This window comes from Oenanthe melanoleuca, chromosome 1 (genome assembly GCF_029582105.1).
Source record: "Oenanthe melanoleuca isolate GR-GAL-2019-014 chromosome 1, OMel1.0, whole genome shotgun sequence".
NCBI lineage: Eukaryota > Metazoa > Chordata > Aves > Passeriformes > Muscicapidae > Oenanthe > Oenanthe melanoleuca.
The window spans coordinates 25705551-25729719 of NC_079333.1; the positions used below are offsets into that span (position 1 = coordinate 25705551).

At 35.9% G+C, this 24169-nt stretch overlaps 1 protein-coding gene across 1 annotated transcript in view; it reads right to left on the bottom strand.

Annotated features, from left to right (window-relative positions):
* Positions 1 to 24169, bottom strand: part of SPAG17 (sperm associated antigen 17) — an 88674-nt gene that overhangs the window by 43937 nt on the left and 20568 nt on the right. The window contains 13 exon segments of the mRNA XM_056483180.1: positions 257 to 373; positions 1034 to 1122; positions 3011 to 3241; positions 4884 to 5034; positions 6466 to 6579; positions 6671 to 6808; positions 7727 to 7848; positions 8771 to 8852; positions 9452 to 9607; positions 11984 to 12165; positions 14434 to 14628; positions 16787 to 16949; positions 20668 to 20799. Of these exon segments, the coding sequence (XP_056339155.1) occupies positions 257 to 373; positions 1034 to 1122; positions 3011 to 3241; positions 4884 to 5034; positions 6466 to 6579; positions 6671 to 6808; positions 7727 to 7848; positions 8771 to 8852; positions 9452 to 9607; positions 11984 to 12165; positions 14434 to 14628; positions 16787 to 16949; positions 20668 to 20799 (1872 nt within the window).

Here is a 24169-nt window from a genome sequence, read left to right on the forward strand (position 1 = left end):
TCCACCACACTTTCAGCTAAGAGACTTGCTGCCAAATAGGACAGCTCCAGTTTGGCCAAAGCAGAAAATAAAAACCCATTACAAGCTAAATTTCACATGATGAACTGAAAAGTAGCTAAAGCATAATGAGTTTTGGTAAAAATGAAAGATAAAACTGAATCAGTTATCAAGCAGAAAAATACCCTGAACTCCACTATTACTTTATATAGCTTTCTGAGGAAGGACTGTATATATGAGATTGTCAGATCACAGGTACCTGACAAAGAACATGTGGTTGAAAATGCTCTTCCAAACTCCAGTCTGTCAAGCAACGCCTCTGTGTCTTTTTTATTTCTTCTAAACTTGGTATTAAGCCATAATTTTCCAGACTCACCTCAAAATAAAACAAATCAAAATAATGAATATCAACATTTCAGTGTCAATATTAAACTGACTGTAATCTTGTTGGATTAATAGACAGCACCCCATATTGCATCACAGTTAACTGCATAATGATGCATATGTGCAGACCATATGGCACTGTTTAATAAAAAATACAATTACTCCCAAGCAGGTTTGGTTTAGGACTTTTATGGCAAAATAATCTAAATACTTTTATTATTAGCTTAATGTTTTTGAGTTCTGTAAGCAATTATAAGTATTCAAACATGTCCTATGAGGTAATTTTAAAATTGCTATGTTTATTATGGGATGCATGGCAGAAAGGTGATTTGGAAGATTCCAAACTACACATTATACTAGTGTGACACAGTTTGACAACTTCTTTTTAAACTTTCATGGTTGTATTTGATCCCTAGTATTCAGCAAAACCAGCACAAAATTATCATTAATAGCTTCATCAAAACTCGTCATCTTGGAATTCAAATAAAGTGATTTCACAGTGCTTAAAAGTTGTGTTAGTATTAGCCAAACATCACAAAATCAACATTTGCATGCAGCATTGCAAAGGAATCTCCAGTAACACAGCCTGGCATTGAGCAGTATCTTCTGATGCCTCATATAAAGCCTAATTAACTTCATTTCTCACACTTGCCATATCAGAATAAAGAAGATCCAATTCTACGTTCAAAAGAGGACCAACCACACCATCTCCTTCATCTTCATCACTTGTTTCTGTATACCCTGGAAATGGAAATCAGAATTTAAAGAATTGTTCCAGAAATTTCAGCCCTACTAAGGTTGGAGCAATGCAATTTCCTCAGTCTCCCTTGACTGACATCTAGTTGATGCTTCCTTTTTCCACACTTGTCCTGTAAATACACAATCAGCTCTGCTACGCTTCTTTACTAAGAGAGCACTTTGAAATCCAGTGACAAGTGCCAGATAATGAAATAAAATTAAAAGAAAAAAAGAAGACTTTAAAAAACACACTTAAATCATCCTTTCTATCTGACCCATGATGACCCACTAAAAATACTCTCAGAAGTATCCTCCAGATTCATAAACAAAAAACATTTTTCTTCACACTTTAAAAAGCAGTCTTTTGCACAGATGACATTAAAATAAAAGGGAAGACCAACTGTATTTTTACACATTTTTGAAAAATGCAAATTTTAAAGGTTGAATTAATTTGGTTTATACAGATCCATAAGCTACTGACAGAATAGTACTTCTCCTGAAGATCTGACCAGTTGTTCCATTGTTGCAATGAGCACCTGATATGAACAGCATCACATGAGGACTTTAACTTCTATATTCTCTTAATTAAAAAAAATAATTTCCTTTAATAGAATTCTTTATTCCCTAAGTTAGGGCAGACATCATTAATATTTGATCAAAATTCACATGTACAGGGAAATAACTCTTTCTGGTGAAAAATGCATCACAAAGTATTTATAAGTGTCTTATAACCAGCTCAGCTTCCAATCATACATCTTGAGGTACTGCTTCTCTTGGAACTTACTCTGTTTACTGACTGCCTTTAGAAGACTGAAGAAACCTGAAAGCAAACGTTTTATCTTCCTGGTATTTACTTTTGTGCTACAGAAGTGCTGAAATGTTGTTATGCTTATAACTGCAAAATTTAATATCATGACATAGTACAAAAATAAAATAAACAAGCATCCAAAAATATTCCCAAAATTCAGAAGAAAAGCAGGACTCATTTTTGTCTGTTCCAGTCTTCCAAGGAAAGGATCCCATCTAAGCTGCTTGCTTAGACATCTCTACTAGAAAGCATGGACAATATCACGAAGTATTGCATCCAGCACTGGAGTCCACAGGGAACACATGGATCTCTTGAAGTGAGTCTAGAGTACAGGGATGGAGAACATCTGTGAAGACAGGCTCAGAGAGCCTGGAGAAGGCTCTGAGGAGTTAGAGTCTGAGTTATCCTGGAGTCATAGGATAAGGAGTAATGGTTTTAAAGTAAAGGAGGATAGATTCAGATCAGGTATAAGGAAGCATTTGTTACCATATGGGTGGTGAAACACCGGAACACATTTCCCAGAAGTATGGTGGATGCACCATCCCTGAAAGCACTGGAGGTCAGATTGGACTCTGAGAAACTTGATCTAGTTGAAAATGTCGCTGCTAATTGCAGGGATGTCAGAACAGGTGACCTTTAGAGGTCCGTGCCAACCTAAACAATGATTCTATGATTCTGTGATCATGAACCTAAAGGTATAGTTGCTTAAACTGACCTAATTTCTACTTTTCTTGCATCCTGACAAAATAATCACTTGTTTTTAATGTTGCTTTTTTGGCCAACACATCTCCTTTAACAAGGCCAACAGCTTTTCATTATGTTAGAATCTGCAGAAGAAAATTTAGAAGTTCAGAATATTATTTCTGCATCACCTACAATTGTTAATGCTGTAGTACAAAATAGTTTTTGTCTTTATTCTAATATTCCTACAGAGTTACTCAATGTACAGGCTATATAATACTTGAAAATTTGTTGACTTGTACAAGGAAGAAAAATCACATCCCTGCAATAGCAAATTATATGGTAAGACAAATACCATGGATTCAAATTCTTCAGGAATAACGTAAACAGAAAGCTTTTTACCAGAGCCTCTTGGAGATTTCTCATTAAGCTTCTTTTCCATAAGGAAGAATTGTCTCAGCTGTCTTGCAAACATGTCTGGATTATCCCAAGGGATATAAGACACTTCAGCATCACCTCCAACCCTAGATCCAGAGCTCTCCAGGAAACCAGACTCACTCAGCCCAGTCAGCTTCAGGCTTTCAAAAGTAAACACTCTGAAGGCTCTTTCTACTTCAGCCCAACTGAGAAGTTCTAAAAAAGAATTACAATCATTAACTGAAAACGTCCTTACAGCTCAGCAGAAAATAAATACAAAACTACTTAAGTGTATTGTTCTTGGCAACTCTGCAAAAGCCAACAGCAATTTCCTTAATGGTACTGGATCAACTTATGTGGGCTACATTTTACACTGCATTCAAAGTTGAATACTTCCAAATTGCAAATATATGCCTAAGTATTTATCCATCTTAAATGAAGTGGTTCCTACATTTGAATACCTTCTGGCTCATTAACTTCATAGAAATGATGTTGATTTTAAAATATGGAGTAGACTTTATCAGGCCAATTAGCAAGTAGTTATTTTCAGTTCATGAAACGTTTCCATTGTCTGTAACTTCTCAAAAAAGTATCAATTTTTTTTTTCTCTTCAGATAGAATTTTACACATAATTTAAACAGAAGTATATAAGGTGCAAAAGCAATAATAAATCCTATTTATGCTTGTATGTATCCATGTCCATATAACAGTGACAATCATGCAAAGGACTGAAGTATAAGACAGGCAGCACAATGCCCAAATTGCATAAAGAATATCTTCAATTTGAAGTGTTTTCTCTTTAGGATGGTTTAGGGTCTAAGCACGTCATATATCTTGAGAATGTTGTCTCTCTCATTTTCTGTTCAAATTAATCATTGCCTTTGATAAAAGCAAAGGCTTTGCTAACTAAGTTACGAGTTAGGAGAGTCTGGCAGTACAGTATGGCCCAGTGAGGATCATCAAATTCAACCCATCAGCTGGAACACTATAGCAATAGTGAATACTTTAATAGCTTACTGTCCAAAATTAACATACCACCAACTAGAAACAACAAAGCGAAGTGTAAACTAATCCAACATAGAGAATTCAGTATGAAAGAGCTGGGAAAGTAGTTTCAAATCCTATGCCTTATATGATGACATTATTGTAACCAAAGGGATTTGGACGTTTATATTTCTTAATAACCTACAGCAGATTTTTGATACTGCCTAAGGGTATTTACGTAGTCTTTGGGATTGTTTCCCAGTGTATGTCATGGTGGCAAGCACACTCCAAGAAAAAGTAACTGTAGAAGTGATTACGGTTGAAGAAGTGAATGTATTATTGGTTTGATAAAGGGACTGTTTTAAAGTAGTTTAATTATTAACACCAAGAGCTTACACTGAATACATTCTGAAAGCTGTGTATTGTTACATAAAAATTGTAATATACATGTGCTTTACCTCCAAAAGTGAGTTGATAAATAAACACAGTTTACATCAGTGTCACTCAAAATGCATTCTACATTCTAGAATCAAAATTGCAATTGTAACAGTTGTTTTTTTTCCTCAGAATTAATAAGTGTTTGTATGTTTGCAAACATAAACAAATAAAGCAGTTCCAAGATACTTCCAGCTCTTAGTTATGCAATATCTAGCATTCATATAGTCATTACCATTAACCACAAAACTGAAGTCTGAACATAGGGTTAACTTGTATAGCTGGCTATAATTATATATAAGCAAGAATGTGAAAATGGGAAATTCTGCAAAGGTTTTTTTAGCAGCTTAAAAATCTTGTCCCAAAATTCCTGCTATTTAAGAAGGTCATCAACCAGAAATAAAATGAATGGAAATTATATCAGTGAATATCATTTTACCAGAAGTACAATAATGCATGAGCTCATGAGCTCTGGCCAAGCGTTTAGTGCTGTTTTCAGTTGAAGGAGGGGTGAAATGGATAAGTTCTGTAAGAGGCAGTTTATCCATCATTTCACGCTCAATCTTTTCTGGATTTAAGTTCTCCTGGACCTGGAAACAGAAATCAAAGTACCAGAGTTAAACTTTCACATTATTGACATTCCAAAAACTATGAATAAAGAAGTCTTTCTACAGCAGAAGACATTAGCATGTGCTTAAGTCAGTTGGACATAAACTTTAATTTGAACATGTGCCCACAGTGTGGTTTTGAATCACAATGTCAGATACTGTAGGCAGAATAATATTAGACACATAAGAGAATGACTGACAGTATAATAACATACATTTGTTAGGAGTTGTCTCTGCTAGCTAGACTTAAAAATACAGAAATATGTACTGATCTATTCAGATTGGCAGCAGGTACCTTCCATGTATCTTTCAGCTGGTCTATGCTACTTTTCATTGTAATGAAATCCATAAACTTATTGATCAATCTGTGACAAGAGGCATCTCTCTTTATATCCAAGGATGTATTTTTTCAGATGTAGTGGTATCTTTCAGTTTCACTCCTTTTAGTATTACACACTTATGGTACCTTTTTCTTCAACTGCAAATATTTGTCCTCTACTCTTTCCTCAAACATTGTACTATATCCTGAATTTCCTCTTCGGCAAGTTTATAAAATGCATCTAGCATAGTGTATGTCTCTAAGAGTATCTCTTTTTAAGAGTATCTCTTATGTTGATTACTCAGTCCTTCCTTCTGCTTGAATACATCCAACGTGTCAAACTTGAGTTGTTTCTGAATAGTTTTAATCAATGGTTGCCAAAGTATTCCCCAGATAATTTGTAAACAGACACACCTTAGCTGTGAAATCTAGACCTGCATTATCACTTGTATTGTACTCAGCAAATTTTTAAAGTTTAATGGCAAAACTGCACCTTGCCTTTGGAAAAATTCAAGACATTCACAGTGCTTTTTTGATTCAGAAAGTCTGGGAACTGTTACTTTGCAATAATCCCAAACTATGCAGCCTCTGAACCTTTCTGCCTTTGTTCGACTTTGGCAGTATCTTAGTTACACACTCTGTTCCAACTATGCCAACCTGAATATATTTCTTGTGTTCATTAATAAATGCTATGTATTTTCTTCTGTTTCTCAACATTTTAGTATTCAGTCTAGTCTCCATGCTAAATCACAGTAAACAAGTTAGCAACTCATTTTCCACAGTATCATCAGTGTTTAACAGCAAATCAACAGTTCTGTAATATCTCTCATCTATGCCAAAAGTTAAACATTCTCATTAATAATGCAAATAGATCACTGAAACCAGTATGTTTGTGCTCCATGTTTGTGAGGAGTCCTCCATCAGTAACTCATTACTTCTTAAGTAAACTAAACATGTCTTGGTGTGTCCACCTCAGTAGAAAAAAGATATGCTGTCCTGTTTTGTAAAAACACCACTCCCCCCCTTCTAGTGCATTGAGCATTCATTGCCTGTGAATTTTGGAAATATTTATATATAAATAGGTTGCATTGTACCTTCAGCAGGTGCAACCGCTGAGCCAGGGCATCATGGTAGTTAAATAAGAGAGGGTACTGGGGGGTGACAGTCTCTTGTTCACTGTATTTAGGAGAAAAGTAGTCATACAGATTCTGTTTAAAAAGAAAAGGAAGAGGTATTAAACCCCTAATTAATGTAAATGAGATTTGTCATTTTAGGAAACGAACAAAAGACAACACAAACCTTTTTTTCACTCATAGGAAGTGAAAGAGAAGGAAGGACAGAGATTATATGATCTGCAATGGCACGATGCAACCCATCTGCCTGAGTCTCTGGTGATACCAGACTTGGTGGTGTAAGGTGTTCTTCACTTGCAATAACCTGGCAAATATACCATATGTTAGCTTCCATCACATCATGACTGCTGCTTAACTTTACCAGAAATATCAAGCAAATCCTGCTATAAGCTAAGCACACACCCATAAATTCTGTCAGGGGAGAAAAGCCTAATTTTTTCTACAAGTAGCAAAAATACAATTTTACAAGTTAGTTTCTGCACAAAACAAAGATTATGGAAAACAGAATTAAATGCTATTCCTATCAGTTGCTTTTGAAAGGATGAGAAGAAAATTATTTCTAACTTAAAATGTTAATAATTGTTAAGGAACACAAGTAATTAAAAACTGATTGCTTATTAAGTGCTGGACTTGTGAGTTGTGAGTAGTCTTACCTGAGTCTATTTGCAGATTGTTACAAAAAGTAAAAACCCCAAAATTATGCTGAAATTTTACTCCTAAAAGAAGGAGGATTTCCAAATTATATTGCGTATCTCTTCTAAATCACAGATTGTGCCTGAACTCAGCAGAAATCAGATTTGTCTAGCACTAGCATTGATGCTCTTATGTTAGGCTTCACCTAAGACCTTTGAACTGAGTAAATCAGCAAAAGTTCTGTATCAATAATATTGCTGTGGGACACGAAAACTTGTTATTGACTTAGATAAGAAATTGCACCTTTCTCCACATTTGAATATATTTATAGCTTTCAAAAATTAATTATGGAATAACACTATATGTATATGTATATGTATATGTATATGTATATGTATATGTATATGTGTACAGGGTAAGTGCACAATACGAAAGAAAATCAAAGTTTGGAATTTTGACTCTTATTGAACCTCCTTGCTCAATGCCTCAATGCACAGTCTCATATTTTAGGTTAAACAGATGGATTTATTGATCTTGGGCAATTCATTATATTAGCTCTAGGCCAAAACTGAAAAGAGAACATTCCCACCTGTTCCAACATGCAGCTCAGCATTAAGGGTACAGAAAAGAACTCCTCAGGAATTTGACTCAGTAAGTTATTGTAATACCTCATGTCCACAGAAGGAAACAGAAAATAACTTTCTTCAGATGCTATATTAAGAGATAAAACATAAATATATGTTTCTTCAGAGATAAAACATTAAGATATGTTTGTTCAGAAATGTCAATTTATATTCCAAGTCAGTTCTGCAAGTTTGCAGATAATTCAAAATGGGGAAGAGCTGTTGACCCTCCCAAAGGCAGGAAGGCCCTGCAGAGAGACCTTGACTAATTAGAGGGCTGGGCAATTATCAACCTTATGAAGCTAAAAGGGCAGAAGTGTTGGATTCTTTGCCTGGGATAAGCCAACCCTGGATATACAGACAGACTGGGGTCCTGTTTGATGGAAAATTGAATCTGAGTCAGCAATACCCTGGCAGCCAGGAGGGCCAGCTGTGCCCTGGGGGGCATCAGGCACAGCACCACCAGCCAGGCAAGGGAGGGGATTGTCCCACATTGCTCTGCACTGGGGCAGTCCCACTTTGAGTCAGGGGAGGCTCAGGTTGCGTATTAGAGAAATTTTCACCCAGAAGGTGTTTGGGCACTGGAACAGGCACCCAAGGAAAGTGGTCACAGCACCAAGCCTGACAGTTCAAGAAGCATATGGAAAATGGTTTCAGGCACATGGTGTGATGTCCTGTGTAGGGCTAAGTTGGACTCAGTGATCCTTTTGGGTCCCTTCCAACCCAGAATATTCTGTGATTCTGTGAACCTTCAGACAATATTTATTAAAAAGAGTCTTACAAAGTTAGAGATCAAACAAAATTACTGAGATCTTTTAAATCTGACTCTGACCAGAAACAGAGAGAAAATGTGATTTTCTAAAGAACTTGGTTATCACCACTAAGACACTTCCACAATGCATTCATCAGGACATACATCTTCAGCTAACTGCACAAATCATTTTGAGGATGAGTGAATGGTTTGACAGACTGAAAAGCTACAGATGGATGATTTAATCCTTTAAACATACCCTCTGAAAAAACTACTGTTGGCAGAATTTCTTCTGGTTTCCCTTTTTTCTTTGTACGTGTTATCGGTGATGCTGGATGTTCCTAAGTGAACAGAAGTTAACAAAAAATAAACAGAAACCATAAAACAAATGAGTATTGCACAAATAGGTGGGAGAACTTAATTTCATTTAGCTTTGGTTACTCACCCTAGACTACATGCTAAAATTTTAAATGGAACAAGATAGTAAGAATGTAATGCATGTTCTAATATGCTACTTTCTTCTGCCCACTTAAACTCTTGCCTACTAAGAATAAAACAAGGAAATAGATCTTGCACAGAACTCATAATATCTTTTTTTGACAGTTCACAGATCTGCAGCATTGTATAGTACCTCTGTGCAGGCATATTGATTTTTCAGACACAAGAATGTGTCATCAGACACTATTTAAGGAATTTCTACACCTGTGATACTTTATGCCTGTAGGATCCTTCCAATTTCCTTGTTATGTTTCCCCAATGCTTGGCTATTTTTTTTTTAATTTTTTTTTTAATTTTAAATGCAAAAGACAAAAATACAAATTTCATTCACTGAAAACTATTCACAGAGTGATGGTCCAAAGTGAATTTTTGCAACAAAATTAAAGACAGGCGATTCTAACCTATAATTAGTTATTCTCAACAAGAGGAGAAGGGTCCTTACTTCAACTGCAGAAGATTGTGCTGATTTGCTCTCTGATAACATAGGCACATTAATAAACTTGGTGTTTTCCAAGTAGTTGCAATGCTGTCTTCTCCAGTCCAGGCAGTCATACATCAAACAAGCGATGTGTTCAAACAGCACAGTACCAAATGCAAGCTATGACAGAAAATCAGATACAAAGGATGAAGTTTGTTTATAAAAGTGTCATATAACTTAGTGACAGGAGTCGTTAGCTCTTTAACCAGCAGATCTACATCTGTTTACAAATTTTCCAAGAGACTGTTTCCTCCACCAATTCCTTTTACAGAGTTATTTTAAAACCTCCTTCATTTTATTTGCCTTAACACTGACACAGCACAGTATGGACTGTATATGCCTAAGTGCTTTAATTGTTATAAAGTCTAACTTGTCTTAACAGTAACTGTTCAAGGTCTGCTGTCTCGCAGGTGGAACTTACAGAGTTTTTCTGGATGGGAAGGAACGGGAGAGGAAAATTAATATATTTTGTAATGTGTGTACATTTTTATTAGTGATCAATCTGCAGCACATTTGCAAGGTCAGTCATTTCCCTGCTCTAGAAGGATGAAAAATAAAACCCCAACCAGGTAATGAATATAATCTCATATTATTTTCTTTCTTTCTGTTACCCTTTGAAAACAAAGAAAGCCTCAAGAATGGCATTTTGAAATCCACAGTTGTGAGTGAAGGAATGTGAGTATACTGCCCAAATATCCAAAGGGAGAATGCTATATATATGCAAAAATCTGACAAGGAAAGAGCCATGGTTCTTTAGGTCATGTACTGTGGTTTTCACCAAAGCTTGGGAGGAATAAAAATAATAATAGCAACTGCTATTTTAAATATTAAATGTTTTTGTATAAATACCAAAACCCTGTTGGAGACCACATGAAACATTCAAGTTTCAGCAGCTTTAATGGATGTATTCTTCCCCCGTACATCCTGGACTTTGTGGAAGGGATGGAATTATTATAACTTTAAGACAATTTCTGTAAAAAGTCCTTTTCTGAGTGATTCTTTCACTTCTGTGAAAGTAGGGCAAGTCCCTTATATAAGAAGTTAGCCTCTAAGAGATGGCTAATGACATTGAATGTCTTAATTTTAAGTTTCCTAAAATAAAGTACAGCGAAGAAGTACAACTGACATTAGGCACTAAGAAAAATAACAAACCCTTAAGAAGTATTAAGCATCTGCTTTCCTGAACTCAGTGCCTCTTTATGGCACTGGGAAACAGGCAATCCCAAATCACTGATAAGCTATGAAATACTTGTCTCCATTTTTATAACATATAAAGACTAGAAAAGCCACTTGGGAAAGAAATTCTATCTGCGAAAACAGAATGTTCATTAATATTCTTATACCTTTGTTTTCCTAATTCAATATTCAACAGAAGAATGGGTTAGTGTAACACATTTGCATCCATACCTTCCTAAAGTATCATTAGAGTCCATGAAAGTTTTATATAAAATATTGCAGGTTTTCAATTCACAGTCTTTTAAACAAAACAAGATTTTTTATAAAGTCATAAGTAACAAAACCTGTGCTAGTCAATGGGGTCCAAGTAAAGTTTAGTATAAACTAATTACAATTTTGTAATTCAAGTTGCCTGGTCTCTGCTCAGGACATAGATGCTCATCAAAAGTTTTTCAAGTTTAACCATTAGTGACTCTTCAACAAAGAAAATATTTTTGAAAGTGCTTTGGAAACCACTGTGAGTTGTTTGTATACAAAATCTATTGCACTATAAATAAGGGTTAGAAGAATGTAGTTTAATCCTAGAATGTCCTTTAATCCTAAGAATACAGACTACAAATACAGTAGGTTAAATAAGACATGTTGCCTTATTTTGCTTTAGCAGTTTGTATGTTTTACTGCTGACACTGCATATCAAAAAATATGGGATTCTTTTACCATTCTTTTACGTATCTAGAATGTGGGATGGAAAAAAATTCTAATGATTCACTTTCTCCTTCAGTGCCTGGTAAGAGTCCTGACTCAGCAGGCCTATTACTTACTTATAATAAGTTAGAGCCATGTTTTGGACAAAAAGAAACAGTACTGAATATGATAAAACAACATCATATAGCAAACATATTCTTGCATTCAGGTAATTTTTTCTCATGTGACTATTCTGAGGTGCAGTAAGTAGGCCTCATGTTATGAGGACAAAAATATATCTTCTTTGTTATTTCATACACACACGTGATTCTTGAATGAGATGCAAACTGGGCAAGATGCTGAATGAATATAAAACCTCAAACTAATTTACAACTTTTCTTCTGTGGCCTACAACATTAAGAAACTCCAAATCAGGCATTTTTATTCAATGGACTCCTTGTAAACAAATACTGAATAAAATTGTTGGATTCAAAGGAAATTTTTTGTTTAAGATTACAAATATACTAACTACTGTGATTCTGTTTCAGAGAAGACTTGAGATTAAATTCCTAATGTGTTCTTAAAAGTTACAAACCCTAAAGCATGCCATACACAGTAAAAACAGAATGTACTGACCAGCATTTCACTGTCTGACCAATCAGGTGGAAAGTCACTTTCCTTAACTACATAATGAAGCCTGGCAACTTCAAAGAGACTTGACCCATGCTTTCCACTGTTCAGAACAGGCTCCAGGAATTTCCAAAATGTTTCCAGGTCTTTGTTAGCTTCATCTTCCTTTCTTTTCTCTTCTTCTACATCTAAAATATATAAGTATTTGACAAATCATGGTACAATGTATCCCTTTAACATAAAGCAAAAATCATGTATCAGTCTTCTCTAAGTATTGTTAAAACATTTCCATCCTCAGAGTCTTTGGGATTAAAAAATACCCCTACTTATATCTTGCCATCATCTTCTATTCCAAGTACAGTCACTGATCCTGAAAGGCACCTGTGGGGGTCATCTGGTAAAACTCCTCTGCTCAAGCAGAGCCACCAAGAGCAGACTGCCCAGGACCATGACCAGATGGCTTTTGAGTACCTCCAAGAATGAAGACTCCATGACCTCTCTGGGCAATCTGTGACAGCATTCAGCCACCCTTACAGTAAATAAGTGTTTCTTTGTCTTCAGATTTGCCATTGCCTCTTGTCCTGTCCCTGAACACCACAGAAAAGAGCCCAGCTTCTTTTTCTTTGCATATTCCTTTCAGGCATTTATACACATTGATGAGTTCCCTCCAGGCTCTTTCTTCTCCAGGCTCTTTCAGCCTTTCCTCATATGAGCATACTTGTGGTCATTTGATGGACTCTTCCCTGTAGCTCCATATCTCTCCTATACTGAGGAGTCCAGAACTCAACACAGAACTTCAAGTGTGGCCATACCAGTACTGAGTACAAAAGAAAGTTCAAATCCCTTGACCTGATGCAGCCTTGGATACCATTAGCCTTGTTTGCTACAAAGGCATAGTGCTGGTTCACGTTCAGCTTAGTGTCACCACCCTTAAGTCCTTCTGTGCAGACCTGCTTTCCAGCCAGCCAGCCCCCACCATGAACTGGTGCAGGATTTTGCCCTTGCTGAATTTTATGAGGTCCCTGCCAGATCATTTTTCCACCCTGTTGAGGTTACTCTGAAAAATAGCACAATTCTGTGGTGTTTCAGCCATTCCTCCCAGTGTATCGTAACAGTACCTGCTGGGGGAACTATCCTGATCACTAACAAAGATGTTCAGCTGGACTCATACCACCAATCCCCTCTGATACTCAATAGGCCAGGACATTCAACCGCTTTTCAATCCAAATCACTGTTTGCTCATCCAGCTTCTTTATGAGTAAACAGTGCCAAAGTCAGGGCAGACAATATTCACTACTCCCTCCTCCACCACCAAGACAGTCATTTTGTCATAGAAGGTTATTGGGTTGGTTAAGAATGACTTCCATTGGCAAATCCATGCCAAATGGTCAACTACTTGTCTGTCATGTGCTGAGAAATGTTTACAGGATTAGCTGTTCCATCATCTTCCCAGAGACTGAGAAAAGTCTGAGTGGCCTTTAGATTCCTGAGTCATTCTTGCCTTTTCTGAAGATAGGAGTGATGCTTTCCTCCAGTCTTCAGGCACGTTTTCCAATTGCCATGTTTTTTCAAAAGTAATTGACAGTGACCTTGCAGCGACATCACAACCAACCCCTCAGTATGCCTGAGTGAATCCCATCAGGTCCTATAGACTTATGTGTGTCCAGTTTGTTTAAGTAATCCCTAACCCAATCCTTTTCTACCAGTAGACTTTCTCCAGATTTTCACCCTGTCTCTGGGGCCTAAAAATTCCAAAGACCATTCATGATCACTATCACTTTTTCATCTTTCAAGGTCCTTTAGTCAGTCCTTATAGAAAGGCTGTTTGCCGGATTGAATAGAGTTTATTGGTATCTTTCTTGTAGTGTAGAGTCCATAATTCTATTCTCATGACAGCCAAGCAACAGTGAATAACCACCTCCCTTGATGTGCTGGTTATGCCACTACAGCTCAGGATAGCCAGCCATCACTGATGACACATATTTAGCTTTCTGCTTACCAGGATCGCAGTTCAAGAAAGGTGTTACAGCCTGGGGATAGATGAGTACAATTACAGAGCATTATTCTGTGGCATATTCTCCTGTGGCTGGGGCAGCAGCCAATGTCCACTCTCCTTGAAATTACCAAATGAGCCTAGCTTTCTTAGCAGTTCACTTCCTAACAATTCACAGAATATACATTTGACAAAATGTTGTCCTTTGGTGGCTACTGTGGCCACAAACTCTGCCTGCTTAGTCAGTCCCTCTTACTACTGTCCAGTTTTTGCACTGGCATACCATTTGGTTTGGTAGCCAAATAATGGCAATACAACTTTGGCACTGGCAAACACAGCTGCTCATAGGTAGCATGCCCTATAATCACAAGGCATGGAGAGGGAGAACACCACAGCCAGAACAGTCATTCCCTGGATATAAAATTATCTCCTTTCTACACATTTTTTTTAATGACCAGATTACCTTCAGGTGAAATTGAAGTTTGTCCTTTAAGTTTAGTTGCTTCTAAGTATATCTGCAATGGCTTGTAATTTTCAGAAGAAATCTGAATTACACTTGAAATGTTAATCCCAAGGTCAGTCAAGACAGGCAACAACTGAAGACTGGCGAAACCCAGAATGATAAAGTAATGATGAGCACCATCATCTGGTTCATCATCTGTTCAAAACACAACAAAAACAGATTGGAGTAAGAACATGCATCAGCTAAATAAAATAATTTTTTTACTTGATTATATGGGGCAATGCAAATGCAGATCAGAGAAACAGTTCTTTTATAATCTCATTGGAAAAATTACATATAAATTCAAAAATTATATGCATAAGACTCAAGTCTTCTGCATGAAACTCAGAACCTTGAACACAGTAGGAAGAATATTAATTCTTAATAAAATCAGAAGTAATAATTGTTTGGAGAAGGACCAGGAGAAAAACTGCAGGAGCTGATGATTCTAATCAGAAAGTTGTAGCAGCATTTCTGTAATTGCTCCTCTCAAAGGAGTTTAGTGTCAGGACATATCCACATGCTCTAATGACAGTTTAAACTATCCTATTTCATCCTGCATAAAGCTGGACATGGAGTATACACAGAGTAAGTTACTGCATCTTACATGAAAGATTACCCAAACCACAATAATTTCAAAGGATTAGCCACAGGTAGACTCACTGCTGACTTCTCCCTACCCAGCATTTATGTTCACTAGATGTACTTCTTGGCAAAATCCTCATCAGCTGGTAATACCAGCTTTCAGTTGGCAGAGGCACATCCAAATTCATATTAAAGTGCAGATGAGAAGTTTCATTGAGTGTCTGTTCTATTTGGACTTATCAGTTATGTAGAAATATGCATACCAACATTTCAGTACCAAACCAAAAGTTTAAGCATGATATAAGTAGAAACGAACTCTCTAGAAGTTCTGGAGTTGTGTAGTTTCTTTTTTATGCCTTATGGAGAAATAGAGGTAGTAAGACAGGTATGAGGTGATTTAATTCATCCAGTACAGTTATTTATCCTAAGTTGACTGTAAATGCCTGCTCAAGGTCCTGTATCTCTCCATCAATGCTGAAACACATAGAGCTAGTGCAGAAAAATCTGCACGAAAAGAAAATCACAGCTTTTTATTCTATTTAACATTAAGATCCTTTCTTATGCTTACTAACACACCACATATCCAAGTGCTTTGCTGACTCTTCAGCTCATTTATCCAAGGAAGGAAAAAAGGTAGCCTGGCACTGACATCTGCCTGTGTTCAGATATATGGCCAGGGCTGTGCAAATTCTGTCACCCTCTGGAGCAGCAGACTCTCTGTTGTTTGTAATATTAGCTAAACATAGAGTAATGCAGAAATTTAGAGAGAGACTGACTGAGGAAGCAGCCACCACAGTCCAGCACATATATTGCATGAAGTAAAAATCAAAACCAGAGGAAAACTAGCTTATTATTTCACTCCTAGTACTGAAACTGAAGTACATACACTTATGTCTCAATTACTGCAGGAAGAAAAAGGATAAGCACATAGAATTTCTGAACATTATTAATTTTAAACAAAAAAGACAGGTATTGCATAATCACTTACAGAAATCCACAAATTCCAATGCATACATGCTGAAGACTGCCTGCAGTTCAAAAATTATCATTATGATTATGCTAACAATCACGACAAGTGCATAACAGTGTCAGTTCTAATTATCAGTGAATAGCCCATATGCAAAAGAAGAAAGATATCAGTGCAAGTAATCTCAGAATTACTCAAAAGCAGAAATATTTAATTTCAGAAAGGTGATAACATATTAGAGATGAATGATAAAATTACTGCTAGCTACCAGAAACAGATATAGACTGAATTTAAGGCATAGTCTTTTTTCTTTCTTTCTTTCTACAGCTGTATTAAAACAAATATAAAGAAGGCAAGCTTATATTGAATGTTAAGAAAAATTTCTTCACTGATAGTGTTGACAACTCAGACAGCTCTGTTTTAAATTAAAGTATGTGGAGAAAGCCACCTTTGGATACTGACACATTTAGTTATTCTGAAATGTTTCTCTAGGATAAGTTTTCTGTAGGATTTGTTTAGTTACTTTCTTGTAGTCTCATATATATCGCCAAACATTTTGATGTTCACATGCCACATATAACTTACCTGTATTTTACTTCTTGAACTGCACAATCCATCCTAACACTGAGCAGAACACAGTGCCCTCTTCAAATGCTAAGTGGCAAAGTTTTGATATTGCCAAATAGATCTTGACTTTTCAACATGGAACAAAACAAAGTACTCCAAAAGTTTATAAGGAATATATAATCATATTTTACATACCAATGTAATTGTCTTTCACTTCCACTTCTCCCCGTTGTTTCAATTTAGTGTCCTTTTTAACAGGGGGTAGTGCCACTGACTTTTTTCCTTTGCTATCTTTTCCAGATGTCTTTTCAGAAGGTTTAGCTTTTTCTTTTTCTTTCTCTTTTTGCTGATGTTCTGCCTGAAAAGATGAATAAATGAAGTTCTCATTAAAGCCTTTGTGCAGAACAAAGGTCAGACTGTTGTAAAAGTTTAGGTGTTCAATTTTTTTAGTTTTGCAGTTTTCCCTCTCAGCTGCTATTATTCATGTGGTGGAGCTGTCTTGAACACCCTGCTTTTTCCTACTCACACACATAATTCAGTTATTTATATGTTCTTCCTCAGTCAAAATCCTAAGACTTCACATTAAAAAGCAGCTGCAAGAAGTAGGTAGACATTATGCCTACCCAACTAACAAAATGCATATGGGTAGAAAGATGAGTAAAAAATCCCTGTGCTTTAGTAACTTCCCCTACAGCACTTGCATCAGCCAGAAACCTATCTTGGATTGAGAGGAAATATGGCAAAAATTCAATATCTGTTAATATCTTTAACATCTCTGTTAACACTCTTGACTACGGTGTAAAATGGCACCAGCACCATTTTTCTTTGATGGAAATATCTGTCTAATGTAAACTAGAACCAAGAGTTGTGCGACCATTTCACACAGGATATTACTCAGCCATTCTCATTATCTTCAGACAAAATACCTATACAAAGCTTTCCCAGTAACTTAAGAGTACAGGACAATAAAAGATTTTCTAAGTGTCCCAAAGCCTCACACTATAAAGCCAAAAAATCAAGAGTTGGTCTAAAATTGAAACAATCAAAAAAATATTAAGGTAAAGTAGGTTCTGTACAGCAAGAAAGTCTTCACCTTCTTTTTGACCAGCAGAAATACTACATTCAAACTATGCAAAAATTGCATTTCAGGACTATAAAGCTAAATAAAATAAAAATATTACCTTCACTTACAATTACAATCCTGCTGATGTCACTTTAAAGGCTATTAAAGCAAATAGGAATGAGGGCAGTTAACTCTATTTAGCTGCTTTCCCTAGATCCAGCTTAAAAGCAGACTTTCCAGCTGTGGAAGTTGTATTTAGTTCAAATTCAAAATCAAAACAGAAAATCTTTTGCTGCTTTCCCCTTCCTTCTTGAATTTCCTTTATGTAAAATTCAGAAACATCTTCGACAGATTCTTGAAACTATTTCCACTGTGTAATGAAGAATTTGGAGGCTTTAGTTATTTTCTTTTAAATTGGTTCACCTTTGACATTTCAAATTAGAAATTTTGATAGTACTTCTTTGAATTCTAAGCTGATGAACACACCAAACAGATGATACAATCATCATGCCACGAAGTTCACAATCAACTTCATCTATTGCATCTGCATAATTTTAAGTAATTCTTAAATAAGCAGAGACATTTCTGGACTTGCCAAGATTCTAACAAAGAACACTGCTTGACCCTAATACTTTAGAAATTAAAAGCCTCTCCTTTCTTGGACTCTTTCCTTTTCCTTTCAACGTCATATTTCTTCTTCCCTACAAGGTGCAGGTTTTTGTGGAGTTTCTAATAATCCATTAACTTCTGCAAATTTGTTATTTAAAGCTTTACATGACAAAATTTTACTACCTCAAACAATTTTCTAATTCAGAGACCCTTCTTCACTTCTGCATAATAATTTAAATACATAGACCTGTCAATTTATGACAAGCTCCTGCTCCTAATGAAATATAGAAATTTCCTAATGCCTTATTTTTGGTTATTTACACGTTGTATTAGTTCTGCTGATCCATTCTATTAACTGGTATCTATAAAAAAACCCAAGGACAGATATGTTTGCTTTCTGAGAACTGATTTGTGAGTAAAATCCCGTTTTCAACACCCAGATTGTTGGCAACAGAACTTGTATTGTACAAGCTAGTTGAAAAGGATTAAAAATTTTATGGCAGCCAATTTAGAGACAGAACTCTAAATCAGAAGTCAGTTCCTGCCCACTCTGTACTGCAGAGCATCTTCATATCCAAGAGCCCTCCAGTTCTTGACTCCATCCATCAACTACTCCTCTTGTGTTTGCCTGTCACACATTAATATTGATACAATTCAAAGGAGATGACAACTTCAGCAGACAATTTGGTTAAGACAGAAAAGTAAACTAAGTGCCAGAGACTCTTCAAAATTCAACATTTACTATCCTCAAATTAACCAAAGAAATAAAATTAAAGTTACAAGACTAATTTTGCTAAATCAAAGCTCTAAAGACTCCATTTTAATATCGAAGTGTCATTAAACTTCAAATTTTTGTTTGGCAGTTTACCTAAACGAATCAACTGCCTATCTAAGAAAAAAGCCATTTTATCTAAATTCACTATTAACAATCTATTCTATAGTTTCAGTCTCTCAATTCCTTTCAGATTAAAAACACTTTTTTTTTCTCATATTCTTTATATATTTCTGTGAACTAAATTACAATTTCCTAATAAATTGATTTCTGTGGGAAATAGGCACAATTTTAATGGAATTATCTAGCATTTATTGTTCTTGTGATTGTGTGCTACACTTCATCCACCAACTACTCCCATGAATAAAATTGTTGATAAAGAAATTTACAGACTTTAAAATCCACTAAACTATTTTCTGCTTAATCTTTTACATGCACAGACTTCTTAGGTCTCCATGTCATCACACCTCACATTATAGTTTTTTACCAACTAACAGGATAAACTCACTGCAGCAATTATATGACTTTCTGATAATTAACCGACTTTCTTCAGTTTCATGAATGTTTATTGGAAAAGAACTATAGCAAAAACAACTGTTCAGTAAGTTGTTGAAATGTACCACTGACAACTCCAAAAGATGCTAGAAATATATTAGAGGTCTGATCTGTGATTCTTTGCAAGCTTGGTGAAATTCCTCCTAGAACACATAAGCAATCTGTCCGAGACAGTCTTGGAGCTAGCAGTGATGACCTTGGAGACAAATGGAAGCAAGTTTTGGGAACCCTGGAAAATGTGGTACCTGGTTCTGAGAAGTGGACTTCAAAATATATACTGTTTTGAGAGAGTTCAGAGGAGAGGAACATGCTTAATCAAAAACAAACAACTGTGACACATATTTGGGTTTGTTAAGTTAAATATGTAATAGATTTCTGTGAATGGACTATAATGTTGCCCTCATGCATAGGGAGAACTGAAACAGGTTTAAAGGAGAGAGAGGTTGGTAGGATCACAATCCTTTTTCAATTGTGTGAGTTGCAGACATGGTTCAGAAATAATACTGATTGCCATGGAAAAGCAAAGACACAGCACTGGAAAGTTTCAAGAAAAGGTTTAACAAACATCTGCTAGGAATAGTTTATGTAAATATTATCCTGCCTTAGTGCCAGAGGATGGAAGAGATAACTTCTCCAAATTCCCTCCAGAGAGGAGATTCATAGCAAGAACTCCATCTCAGTCTGCTCTGTGTCTATCCTTGATACCTCCCAAGTAACAACCTCTCTCTTCTACCTTTACTTCAACAGGGATACATTCAGCAGAAGCCTGTGCCTAGCTCTGTTTTGTTTGGTCCTAAGACTCAGCTAAGCAGTTACTAGCTCTCACTTGAGCAAAGACTTCTTCCATAGAGTTTTTATTTTCTTTTTTTCCCCCACGTTCCCACTGGCATTTGAGTAATTGAGAACTTAATCCACAAAGTCTAATCTAAGTTGATTAGATAAAAATATTTCTAATCACATTTCCCTTTAATTACAGTTCTAGAAAGCCAAGCATGAGAAGAAAGCTGAATTTGTGGAAGCAACATCAGAATAGAAGTGTCTTCAAAAATGTAATGTTCCTAGGATATACTATAGTACCTTATTTTCCTCTTCTCTTCTTTGAAGGTCCTTCTGTTTGAGACAAAGCAATTGAAATTTCAATAGCTTTCCAGTTAGTGTTACAGGAATTTCTTCACCCTGCTCCAGAAAGGCCTTGGCTAATTCCATCACCTGCAAAGGAAAAAAAAAAAAAAAAGACAACAAAACTACTACTTGCATAGTTTTAATACTGCACTGGACTTATATTTATTTGCATGCTGAAATGAGGAAGTGCTATCTCACATTGTAACATATGTGAGTCAAAATGGCCACATTTCCAGAAAAAAACAACATATCAGTAAGATACATCTCTATTCTTTGGTTCCAAAGACCTCAAATAAAGTTATATCAGCTGTAGTATGAGATAAAACCAGAACGGAAAAAACTTTCTATGATTTATGAGAAAGTCAATAGACACAGAGTTCTCACAGGAATATGTAATTTTCTTTAGGTTTTAAACAAAGAAACAACATTAAGCAACTACCTATTATAAAGTAATAAATTAAAAAGCATGTAACAGATAACAAATCAAGGGGAATAGCTTGCAACTGTTTACAAAATGACTAGTGTCTGAGGGAATGGCCCTAAATAAAAGATAAAAACTGCTTGGGAATTTGAGAGGGTCTGTCTTGGTGAAAACACACCCCCTCCCTGTGTAATTCTGATTCTGTTGGTATGCAGCCTAATTGGGGTGAAATAAGGCTATAGAGTTTTCTTATGGTGATGACAGCAGCGGGAACATACAGCTGCATTGTCCAGATGTGTGGCATTGACAGGCTGTTTTATGACTATGTTTTTTACAGCTTGTTTCCACTAAATTTCATACAACTCACTAACATCTGGGCCATTTTCCTTGGAGCCTCATAACCACTTTATTTACTGCGAAAAAAAGAAAATAACATAGAAATACCATTAAAAAGTTGTTATATGTTTCTTTTCACTTGTGTTGTCTCTGTAATAAAGTTCACCTATGTAGGAAGTGCTGTTGAGGAATAATATAACCATAATATTTTCTTACTTTTGTTTTTAAGCAACCATCAGCTTTATTTATAACCATGGGCTGAATTAGGTGTTACTCAAATGTTCTGACATGTTTCTCTTTTCTCCTCATGGAGCAATTACAGTTGGGCACATATGGTGTCAATTTTGCTTGCTAGCACTGAGACAATGAATGTGCACGCTTTATCTCACTGAACTGTTTCTTGTCTAATGCAAACACCATCATTAGTTTTGAGCTTCCATAGATTCTTGCCTAGATTAGAAATTCTCACTTCTCACCTAAATGTAGTCACTAAAATGCTTCTCTGAATAAAGCAAAGCCAAATCAGAATCCAGACTGTTATATGCCAAACTATTGTTTCATGCAAACGAAAGCAAGTTGCAGAAAAAGAAATGTCTTAAAATTCAGATTTTTTTCCAAGCTGCATAATAGGGACACAAACCAAAACACATGCATTTAAAAACCCTTCCAGAACAATCCTGTTCCTGCAACACTAATAAATCCAATGACCTTAACATACACAAAGGAAGATACATTATGATTAAGATGAGTTTTGCCTTGCATGTTTTGTACTCAAACAGTGAGAAAAATTCTCATAAAGTGTTTTTTTTTTTGTTTTTTTTTTTTTTTTTCCAGAATTAATGTTAACAGCCTACTGAAAGTGATGCTTCTCAGTGGCCTAATGTAGATGAGTTGCAATTTCCTGAAACACAATAGAGAGGAAATGGAGGGATTCTGGAAGGATTCCTGTAAAGTATATATATAGTAACCCAGCTCAATTGCAGTTGCTGATTTATTGTTCATGGAATAAGAAAAAAGTGCTTAGATTCTTAAACACCATTCTTCTTGAGAATTTTAAAGCATTTTACCAGTCAAAAGCACTCCATAATAATTATTCCTATTTTGTAGATAGACAATACAGGAATGAAGAGACTTGATGAAATAGAGTGAGTAGGAAGGATGAATTTTTTTCAATTTTTTTACTCATGTGAGCCATGAGTAGTATACCAAACCTATTTAACAGGAATACATTCCGTGATTGTGGAAGGAGGTCACACAAATAAAACAAAGACAGAATGAGTGCACTACATTTGACAATACAAAGAAAGCAAACATCTTTTCATGCAGAAATATAAAATATGTTTTATACAGGATGAAATTAATACCAGTCCTAAAGACAGAACATAGATCAATCCATGCGCAGTAGATAAAATAAATTAAATTTATTACACATCCAAATTTACTTCATCTGTGATCCTGTGAATTATGCAGGCACTTGGCATAAACAGTTAAAAATTTATACAGCTTCAAGTGAAAAAAAAAAAACCAAACAAAAATCTCAAGACAGAAATGGGATAGTAATACAGAAGGAAGTTTTTCAGATAGTATGAAGTGGATTTGTTACATATTGGTTATACTTCATCTGACCAGTGATGATCCTTTTCTTATGTGAGAAACCATGGAAACTTGGATGGACAAACAGTTAGGTAGAGCCTCTTTTCCTTTAAAGCAAGAGGAAACTTAGCATTCTTCACATAGCAGGGGTCACACTGGCGAAGTGCAGAAAGGCTTTGGCGAGGCAGTATTTGATCTCATATGGTGGCAGTCTGACCCATGCAGAGATTTAGCTGTCTGGTGCAAAGGGCATGTATTTCGAGCCACTCAAACACTGCATGAGTGCTTGTAAGTGACCCTTCACTATTGACAGACGTCAGTGCTACTGAGATAGGAGATAGGTCTTAAAAGTTAGGGAAACATATAAAGCCAGAGTCTTTGTGCTTTCTTTGAAAGGCCTCTTTTACAAGATACAGAACCATTGAGACTGACAAATCATAATTGGAAAACCTTTAAAAAAGATAAATTAGATTACAAACTTTCACAGCTTTATTACTACCTGGCAGCAGTAACATTGCTTGCTATGGACATTGGTCAGCCCACTTCACAGTATAGTTCTCCCATACCTAGTGAGCTTTCCAAAGCCCTGTCTTCCCTCTTGCTCTTGAATTCCAAACCATCACATATGCCTCAGACTCATATAACACTTCCTGAAAGAAACATAATGGTTCCTAGAAGAACCAAATAAGAAAAATTTCTTAGTTACTGACACAGTTCAAGTTAATTTGAAGCAGGACAGTCACCAGTCAAAAGGCTCTATGGATTACATAACCAAGATGGTAATTACTGTTCAGATATATTTTCCTGAGAAAAGTAATTAAAGTAGGTGAAAAAAGTGATCTTGATTTAATATAATCTGTTGTCAATCCTATGAGTCCTTCACAAGCAATTTTTAAGACAGACTAGAGGACAAAAGCTGCATGTGTCATACTGATAATTGTTTTTTCTAAAGAAGACTTATTTACAAAATTAAGTATTTCTGACTCTGCCAATGTCATTTTATTGACTAAAGCACACTACTAGCAATCATTTTGAAAGAATACCAGGAAGGATCTGAGCTAACTGAAATAACTTTTTTTCATATGACACTTCCAGTGTGTTGAAAGA